The sequence below is a fragment of the Maniola hyperantus genome, chromosome 13 (assembly GCF_902806685.2).
Source record: "Maniola hyperantus chromosome 13, iAphHyp1.2, whole genome shotgun sequence".
In the NCBI taxonomy this organism is placed as follows: domain Eukaryota; kingdom Metazoa; phylum Arthropoda; class Insecta; order Lepidoptera; family Nymphalidae; genus Maniola; species Maniola hyperantus.
Genome location: NC_048548.1, coordinates 8,029,197 through 8,039,208, shown reverse-complemented (window position 1 = coordinate 8,039,208; position 10,012 = coordinate 8,029,197). Strand labels below are relative to the sequence as shown.

The window sequence follows — 10,012 nt, the reverse complement described above, 5'->3', positions numbered from 1 at the left end:
AAATTATAACTTTTTAAATCCATGGCCTAGTGAGAACGATTACTGGTCTGTGGTTAGCACCCAGAGCCCCCGCCCTATATGATTGTCTGTGCCCCACCCCCCAGAGCGTGCCCAGAGCCCAAAGACCAGCCGCACCGGATTACTGGTCTGTGTTTAGCACCCAGGGGCCAGAGCCGTAAAACCAATTTATTACAAAAGGCGTTTATCTATGATCTATGCGTTTAGCAATTTTTTTTATGGAGATTTAGTAAATAAAATATGCATTAAAGCGTGGTGCTTTAATCTGGTGCATATCAATTTCATTAATGTGATAGTAAAATGTAAGTATTTATTAACTAAAGTTGTATTATATTAGCCCACTCACTTTGAGGTTATGTTTTTGTTTTGTTGCTTTAGTTTTTGGCGGCTTCTCAGTGGCACTTGAAGTAGTGGTCAGAAACAAATACCTGTAGTTCTCGAGAATAATTAGTTAATTATAAGCACATTCAATGTACTCTGTGTATGAGCATGTCTACTTGATAAGAACATATTTGTGTTTGCAGGTCTCTCAGCCCAAACTCCCAACTGGTGCAACGCACGATTGAGTTGAACTACACAAACAAAAAACGCTCCACATCGTTCAAATGGATCGTCGTCAATGCAGTATTCTTGCTCATATTCGTTTATGATTTGTATGTATATTAATAGGTGTTTTAACTAGCGACCCTCCCCGGCTTCACACAGGTAGCTTATAACAATTCGTAGGGAGCTCTAATTTTTAACCGACTTCCAAAAAGGAGGTGGTCCTCAATTATTCGGCCCGTTTTTTTAAAAAATAAAATATAGCCTATGCCACTCAGGAATAATATAGTTTTCTACTGGTAGAAGCATTTTCATTTCAAAATCTGTTCAGTAGTTCCAGAGGTTACCCCCTACAAACAAACTTTACCTTTTTATAATTAGTATAAGTATAGATTCACCCAACCAGTTCCAGTTTCAAAAACTTATCAACTTGTATGTATACAAGTTAGTAAGTTTTTAAAACTAGATAAATACTTTCATGCAGTATTTAGTCACCTCTAGAATGCTATAACTCAGTATTGAGTAAAAGCTTTTAAGTGTAACAGACAAGTACCGTTTATAATACAGTGTAAACTCTATAAAATGTTCATTGTATCAAAAACTTCCTATAACATTGGAATAAGTTCAATTTGGTTGGTCTACTTTAAACCCCATACATTGATAGTAATAATTATTGATACACTCAACACTAACTAGTAACTGATTTGGAAACCAGTTGATAAGTTATAGGCAGTAGTTGTTTGTCTTGAGTCTGGGTGTTGCTGAATATGTTTGTATCGTATAAAAAGTATGCATAATAATTAATATGTACATTATGTATAATATAAAGAATGTGTGAGCTCTAAAGATGGGCGTTATTGGCTATTTACGGCAACGGTTAATCAACAGTTACTTAGTTTCAATACCGATATTGTTAACCGTTGCCGAATATCGGTATCAGAGTTGTGTTTCAACTAATTTAATATGCGCAACGCGCAGCGGTTTCCGTAGTAGTAACTAAGCTAGCTGCCTTATCAATACCGTCTGTATAGCTAGCGCGCGCATATTCACTAAAATAAAACCAATTTTACTTTCATGAATATCGTGAAGTAATCACAACCTTAAGTTCATAGCAGTAAAGTTTAATTTGATCATTGACATAGGTCAAACTATAGTGGACGCCTGCACGAATAGTTTGCCACAGTCCAGTTAACCAAAAACATTTCATGAAGATTGATAAACCAAAGAGGACCTTATCTCTATTACTCTAAGGCTAACTGTATTTAGAATGATAGATCAAAGTGTAATGGACAAGTACTTGTACAGTTAAGCCTTAGCGTAATAGAGATAAGGTCGGCTTTGGTTTACCAAGTTCTTAGTTACTAAGCCGGTAGCCAATAACCGCTCCTTCTCAGCTTTCAGTGAAAGAAAGAAAGAGAAGGCATAATTATTGCGTTTCTAGTTACCAAAAAACCAAACAATGCATTGTCAGCTGCCAGTTGGCAGTGTTGCGTTGTCAGGTGGTTCGTCATAGATGATAACTGAAAACCGTTGCTAGCTACGACAATAACGCTACGGTACGCAATAGGCACGGCAGCGGTTTTCAGTTAAGTTAAGCTATAGCGGACACATGTCTAGACTGAGCTCTGTTTAAAATACAGAAGTAGGAACTGGTTCATTTATTCATTTACAATTACAGAACAGAACCACATCACACCACCACTATTACTGTAAAATAAACTAGCTTATACTCCGACTTCGTCCGCGTGGACTACACACAAACAGCTATTTCAATTTTCAAAAATCCTTTCTTAGCAGATGTTATAATAGCTATCTGCAGGCCAAATTTCAGCCCAATCCGTCCAGTAGTTTGAGCTGTGCGTTGATAGATCAGTCAGTCAGGCAGTCAGTCACCTTTTCCTTTTATATATTTAGATATGCCATCATTATTTTACAACTAGCGGATGCTCGCTTCTTTGGCCACATGGATTTAGGTTTTTAAAATCTAGAAGTTAGATTTTCTGAGATGAAATATGTGGTGCTTCAGGTTTTTAACTATATCCATGCAAAATATCACGCCGATCCATTGCTCTGTAAGGTGTGATTGAGGGACAAACACCCTTTCGCATGTATAGGATGGGTATTGATTGGTAATATGACATTAACTCCTGTCAAATTGTATTCTTTTTAATTAAATCAGTTCATGCAAGTGCCCAGGCTACACGTCCGTGCTGCACTATGTGGAGCTGGGCTGTGCCGCAGTGCTGGCCGCCAACTTGCTGCAGTATGCCGTACGCCTGGCGCCGAGCCGCGCGCCCCGTCTGCCGCTGTCGCCCCAGCAACAGAAGTTGCTCGGCCTCTCCAGCACTGACCTTGGTGAGGGGGCTGCATTGTTTTTTTTATTCAGATACAAGTCAACTCTTGATTTCAATCTCACCTGGTGGTAAGTGAGTAGGCACCGTTTAGACAGAAGAGGCGAAATGTAAAGGCGCATCACAGATTTGGTGCCGCTTCAAAACTTATTCATACAAAATGTATGAAAGCGACGCGTCGTGAATAGTACTTAAACGGCGCGGTGCAGGCATGCCGCTTCGCCGCCTGCGTTATTCGTTCCACTTCTGCGCTGCGCCTTTACCTTACGCCTTATCTGTATAAATAGTGCCTAAGATGGAATTGGGCTAACCTGGAAGAGGTAGCAGTTTTTTGTTAAACCCATACCCCTTTGGTTTCTACACGGTATCGTACTGGAACGCTAAATCGTTTGGCGGCATGGCTTTGCCGGTAGACTGCCACGGCCGAAGCCTCCCACCAGATCAGGCCAGAGAACATTTTGCTTGGAAAATTTAGGGGGCTGCATGTTATTCTATAATATAAAAATAAATCACTAAATGTGTTGCTCATCGCAAATCTCGAGATCCGCTGAACCGATTTCGCTAATTCTTTTTTTATAATATGCCTTGAAGTACGAGGATGGTTCTTACGGAGAGAAAAATTTAAAAAATTTGAATCGACTGTTGGGTGGAACGAAGTTCGGCAGGGAAGCTAGTTTAAAATAAATAAATGTCTTTAAATTTATATTTATTGAGTTTAGTTTGTTCTCAATAAATATTTCTTTTTTTCAGTGTGAGGCAAGATTAATGAAGTATTTTCTTTAAGATAAATAAATAATTTTTAAAAGGCCAAAAAGCATACTTACATTTAAATATGAAAGTCAATTATGTACACACTTTTCAACTTATGGGTTATCTAAAATGGCCATAATGCTGATAGTATGCTAAACTTATTAGTTAGTTAAACCTAGTAGTTAGTTAGTCAGTTGTAATTAATGTTCATTTTGCCTTTTAATGTTTTTCTGTGGTACTGATTTTTCTGGTGTACACTAAAAGTATTCTCATTAATTTGTGTGTCAATAACTTACAACGCGACAGGTCGAGATGGCTATCAGGGGGGGAAACGCTCCGCACACCTGCACAGTCCCCGTGCTAACCCGGTGCGTGCGGTGTTAGGAACACCAACAGACTTAATCTGTTATGTGAGATATTCACATTTAATCACTCAGTCAATCATTTTCCCTCTCTCACATTCTAACTGCTACAGTAACTAGATGTGTACATCGCTTTCCATTAAGTAAATTATTAAAAACTAGATGATGCCCGCCACTTCGTCCGTGTGGATTTAGGTTTTTAAAAATCCTGTGGGAACTCTTATTTTCCGGGATAAAAAGTAGCCTATGTCCTTCCCTGGGATGCAAGCTATCCCTGTACAAAGGAGATCGCCCGTGAACGGGCCCTCTTTTGTGGCGTGCGTCGTGTCAAAACTTAATTTTTTTTTTTAATGTGTTATTTTTTTACGATTATGTTTATTAACGACTTTTTATCACTCTATTATTGAAAATATCCACAATTACAGTTAGAATCGTAAACATGCATTTATTTTGAAGAAGTATTAATTAAATATAACCTCAATATCAGCAATATAAAAAATAAGATTTCTTTATAACCAGGGTGAATAAATAGAAATCGTTTGCAGAATATAAAGAGTTAATTATTTGTCTACAAAATAAAATTAAAACCATGGTGACATAACAATTATATTAGGGGGGGCCCAAAGCTCCTAAGAAAATGGGCAATCTCTTTTCGTCAAAATCGTTTGAACGGTTGAGCCGTGAAAAGCTAGCAGACAGACAGACATACACACTCGCATTTATAATATTAGTATAGATAAAATCATAGTAGGTATGTGCCACAAATTGTTCTTGTGATTCTTTAATAACGCCTAACGCTCACCAATACGAACTAGCACGGTCTCCCAATCATGCGGGTGTGCGGGGCGTCCCCCCCGCCCCACACCCCGATTGCCATCTCAACCTGTCGCGTACCATACAACGCAATGAATGAACTGTCAGATTCGTCGTTCATCCTGACGGAGCACAATGCCAGCGGTCGCAGCGACGACACTAGCGCCGTCACAGCGACAGAGGAGCTGACGCTGTGGCCGGCCCGCTCACCGCCGCGCACGCCGCCTCGTGCTCCGCTCTCGCTGCCCGGAGCACCCTGCGAGTCGTCACCGACGTCGCGCCGCGCGTCGTCGTCGCCCACGCTGTCGCCCGCCGCCACGTTCGCCGACGACGCAGACTCGCTGGCGGAGTACCTTGCGTGAGACTTTGCGATATAAATCAACAGATGATACCGGTTAAAGATCAAAGGTTGATTTTTAACCTAGTCCATACTCTAACTAGTCGTTTATCTTGTGATGCAGGCGCTGCGCGGCCAGCGGCGGTCCCGCGCCGATCTACCAGCTGTCGGCCGTCGACACCGGTGCGTACAATGTACATACTTGCACCCCCGTGCAGACCATCGCTATTAGTCAGCGATATTAATGTCCCGCTGTGTGGATCTTCACTAACCACATGTTCCAACGAACATCGGTGTCCGCACGATGAGGTGGTATTATAAGTTCAATAACAGGAATTTTTCGCCATTGTAACTACTTAGTGTAGTTCATGTGACATGTCTTTGATAACACGAGAAAATCAGGTACAGCTTAGCAAATTTTCATTTAATTTATCTGTTAGTCAATCATGAAGTTTATTTTAGTGGTTATACTTATTACTGGATACATCATAAGTACATAATGAGTTCAATGTAATGAGCGTGGTTTGAATAGAAATGTGAGAAGATTCACTCAGCGTACTATGTCCAACAGGCAACCGAATTTTTCAAAATTTTAAAATGTATCACTGATCGTAGGCGGCGGAAAGCTGGAGGAGAGCTCGCCGCAGGGCTCGCCCGACACGTGGTGGCGCCTCGACCTCGACCCGCAGCGCCTCACGCAGTACAACCTCAACTTGCGCCTGGTGAGTATTGTGTGATCGCGAGCACCGCCGTGCGGCCGGCTTGCGACTTACGGTCGGCTTGTTGCAGTGGATCCACATCACCATCCTGGAGCGTATGCTGCGCGAGCTGCGCGCGGCGGACGAGGCGCTGGCACGCGCGGCACTGTGCGAGGCGGGTGCGCTGCGTGGCGGCCGCGTGCCCGTGGCGCGTCTGCGCGCGCTGGCGACGCACGTGCCCGCGCTCGCCGCGCTGGCGCCCTTCCTCGAGCCCTTCCCCGACCAGCGGTACGCGCTGCGGCGCATCGCCGAGCTCGCGGACGGCGGCTGCCTCAGCGCCTACCGCTGGGACGGCGGCAGCGCGGACTGGGACGCGAGCCAGCCGTCCGACGCCGAGCTGCTGCTGCGCCTCGTGGCCGCCTACCTGGACGGGCAGCTGCCGCGCGGCGCACGCGTGCGTCCCTTCAGCGACGAATACCTGGTGGAGGGCGCGACACCGAACAAACAGCTCGCGATCGCGCGGCTGCGCGCGCGCCCGCCACACTTTGCGCTGGTGTGGCGCGGCGCGACGCTGGGCGTGGCGCGCGGCCGCAACAACCTGCTGCACACGCTGCTGCTGTTCCTGGCGGCGGCCGCGCGCGCCGACCCGCCCGCGCTCGCGCGCACGCACCTCGGCCGCGCCGGCCTCAACATGCTGTGGATCATCGGCCGCTGACAACCGACAATACACCCCAATAAATTTTATTGTACCTACTAAGCTCTTTTTAATTCATACTTACCCCATTAAATATATCGATTAATTATTATTATCGATGGCGATAAATAGCGATTCGTAGGTATGCAAACAAAAATCCCTACCCCTATTATAAATGCGAAAGTGTTTGTTTGTTGGTTTATCCTTCAATCACGTCGCAACAGATCGACGTGAATTTTTTGCATGAGTATAGTTAAGACCTAAGAGGAGTTAAATTTTACGCGTTATACTTGGTTCGCGATCATTACAAATTCGGTCGTATTGGAATTCTGAATTAAATTGACTTTGTAGTGCCATCCTTTTCATACTGTTTCCTGTAGAAAAGGATGGCACTTTTTAGATCTGTCAATTTAGTATAGCTTAGTGGTACACCTTTGTAGCCGGACAGAACAGATTTGTATAAATTTAAGTCTTTCTAGGCAAAATAATTCTACAGTCTAAGGGCGTGAGCAGACGAGCAAATCTTGTCACCGCAACAGTTTCGCCTTAAATCTCAATTGTTAAAAACAATAATAGCAGCTATATACCTTCTATGAAACGTTGACCAGCGTTAACTTTTTTGCAAAGCCATAAATTTTTTGACGAAACTATTGCGTGGATCAAAGTTGCAAGTATGTAGGCGCACATGTTTAATTGAGAATCTTAATGTGATATCTTAGGGAATAAATGAAAGTACCTGGAGAGTGACTTTACTACTTTTTATCCCGGAAAATCCGAGTTACCATGGGATTTTTAAAAACCTAAATCCACGCGAACGAAGTCGCGGGCATCAGCTAGTAACAATGTAAGAGAGCGCGCACTGCAGAGCGTTTAAAATTCGGTGCGGGGTTAATTCCGGAGTGCACGCGCTGCTATGAAGTTCTATAATAATTTCACAGATTTTGTGGGGGAAAACGTACGGAAATTTACCGTGGTGCGCGCTAGCTCTAATTGTGGCGGTCTCATGTTACTAGATGGCGCCACAGGTATATCGTCGGACTGAGACAGATTTGTGAGAGATAAATCTGTCTCGTTTTAACTCTGTCTTGTCAAAGTATGCTCTATAACAGTGGCCATACACATACAGCTTGAAGCACTCAGTAGTCGACAAATTATTCATCTCTGTTGACAGCTTGAAGTAGTCATGACTGACTTTTCAAGCTGTTCATATATGACCTCTATTAGGGTACTTTCAAATGTCCTCGAACCAGTCATATGTACAAGCAAAGGTCCTATTACTGGTACGTTTAATAAAAACTGCCATAGCCCTTCCTGGTTAGGCCAAGGGCTAACTTGTATTTGAATTAAAATAATTAAAAAAAAACATAGGGCTGGTAATATGACTTCACAAGTTTATTGCAGATTTGCAATATTATATTGAGGCAAATTTATATTAGGAAGAACCAACTAGTGAAAATAAATTGTTCACCTGGGATTATGAAAAAAGAAACATGGTGCCATAACTTACAAATTATAGGTATAATTGTACTTATACTTAAGAATATTTCAATCTTTCAATGGAAAGTGGTGTGAGAATTATTGCAACAACATTTTTTTAAATAATTTTAACACAACTTAAAATATAAACTAATCACGGGTCCCATTCCGAACGCTACCATCATGTGGAGCATGGTCTGGGTCACCAGCGTCGCGCAGGGCTGCAGCGTCGGCGGCATGCTGCAGCAGCGCGGCGTGCAGTGCGTCCAGGAACTGAGGCAGCGCGGGGCGGGTGCGCGGCGGCATGTGCAGCGCACACGCTAGGAACGGCAAGCGCCGCAGCGCGCGCCCTGATAGCTGCGCCGCCGCCGCCTCACGTGCAACGCGCCACAAACGCAGCGACTGCGCCGTGCCTTCCGTCTCGCGGAAGCGCGCGCTCTCCAGATCGCATAGAGGCAGCGGCGCTGCACACCCCGCCAGTACGCCACGAGTCGCCAGCTCGGCACAGCAGCCACGCAGCACGGCGTAGGCGGCGCGCGCCGACGGTGGACCCACCAGCCGTTTCACATCGGCGCGGTCCACAAACGCCACATCGATGGCGCCCGTCACATTAGAAGTGGCTAGCAGAAGCGCGTTGGGCAAGCGCCGCAGCCGATCCAGCGCCGTCAGCACTGCGTTGACGGCGCGCACGGCGTCCGACGGCTCTAGGCCACGCAGCGCCGCTTGCCGCGCCGCCGCCAGCGACTCCACCTCGTCCACCAACACCACGGCCAGCAGGCGCGGGTCCTCCGCCAACTCAGCCACGCGCGCGAACAGGCGCGCCACCAGCTTGCCGCTCTCCGAGAACCACTTGGAGAACAAGCTATGCGCATCAATCTCCAGAAGACGCGCGCGCGGGAAGCGTTCGGAAAGCCGTACGGCCAGCTTCTGAGCGAGCGCGCGGCACAGACTCGTCTTGCCAGTGCCGGTGGGTCCGTGCAGCAGCACGACGCGGTTCACGCCCACCACGTTGGGGTCCACGCCACGCTCCGCGAACGAGAAAGCGGCCTCGGCAAAGCGCAGTGTGTCGGCCTTCAGGCGCGAGTCGTACACGAGGCTCTCCCACAGCCCGTGGAACTCCTCGTTGGGCAGCGCCCACATGGTGGCCGCCGCCAGCTCCTCACCGGACGCGGCATCAGTCAGTGTGTCGGTCTCCGCGCCGAATGTGTCAAGGCGGAACACGTGGTAGACGAACTCGCAGTCGCTTGGGGCAACTTCGCACTCGTGTTCCGCATCGCAGAAGCTGATGGATTGAACGTGCTCCTTGAGATCTTCGGCGTCCTCGAGCTCCCTAGAGAGCGTCGCCCCTGGCTTTATAGCAACAAAGTTTGCCAAATAACAATGCACCGTTTCTTTGATGAAGTCCTTACTTGCTCGACTTGATCTTTTTTGTACAATCTCTACATGAAGGGGAGCGCTCATGATACGCGATCAATGAACATTCAGCAGTCAGCACTCACCGTTTATTCACCGAGAAAGTTCAAAAACAAAGCACGTTCAAAGCAAAAATTGAAAATCAAGGAAACAATCAAAATGGAATTGAATGAAATTTCAAAATCTAACAAGACGAAAATGAAAATTCGTTATATTTCGGATTTTGATTTTTGATCAATTGACAGTTGGTTTTTTCAATTGGCTTTTACGGCCCCGGATTACGCCTTTTTTATCATGTTCAATGTGTTATTCATTCTGTGGCTACTGCCATGACCTTAGACTATAGAGAATAGGCACAGATATGTCCCAGATTTGCAACTAGAGTGGCCCCCTCAGTCCCCCTCGCTCAAGCTTTTCTTACTTGTGAAATGTCATTCCTTCTACACTTCACGTTGTTTGCCAAATACTAACGTACAAATACATTTTCGCAAACAAAAAAACTGGCCTCGGTGATAAGGACAAAACATAATCATTTTGTCACGTTCTATAAGAGCTTA

The 10,012-nt window shown here is 45.4% G+C and overlaps 2 protein-coding genes across 2 annotated transcripts; one reads left to right on the top strand and one right to left on the bottom strand.

The window, feature by feature from the left end:
* Positions 1-160: 160 nt before the first annotated feature.
* Positions 161-6,625, top strand: LOC117987504 (transmembrane protein 209). Its single transcript, XM_069502478.1, has 7 exons — positions 161-320; positions 543-671; positions 2,741-2,916; positions 4,946-5,195; positions 5,299-5,357; positions 5,790-5,896; positions 5,964-6,625. Coding segments are annotated over exons 1-7 (1,347 nt in total). The 5' UTR covers positions 161-318; the 3' UTR covers positions 6,588-6,625.
* Positions 6,626-8,065: 1,440 nt separating this feature from the next.
* On the bottom strand, positions 8,066-9,726 carry pch2 (pachytene checkpoint 2 protein). The gene has a single exon (XM_034974939.2). It carries the CDS (start codon positions 9,501-9,503, stop codon positions 8,193-8,195), a length of 1,311 nt encoding a protein of 436 aa, XP_034830830.1. The 5' UTR covers positions 9,504-9,726; the 3' UTR covers positions 8,066-8,192.
* Positions 9,727-10,012: the final 286 nt, after the last annotated feature.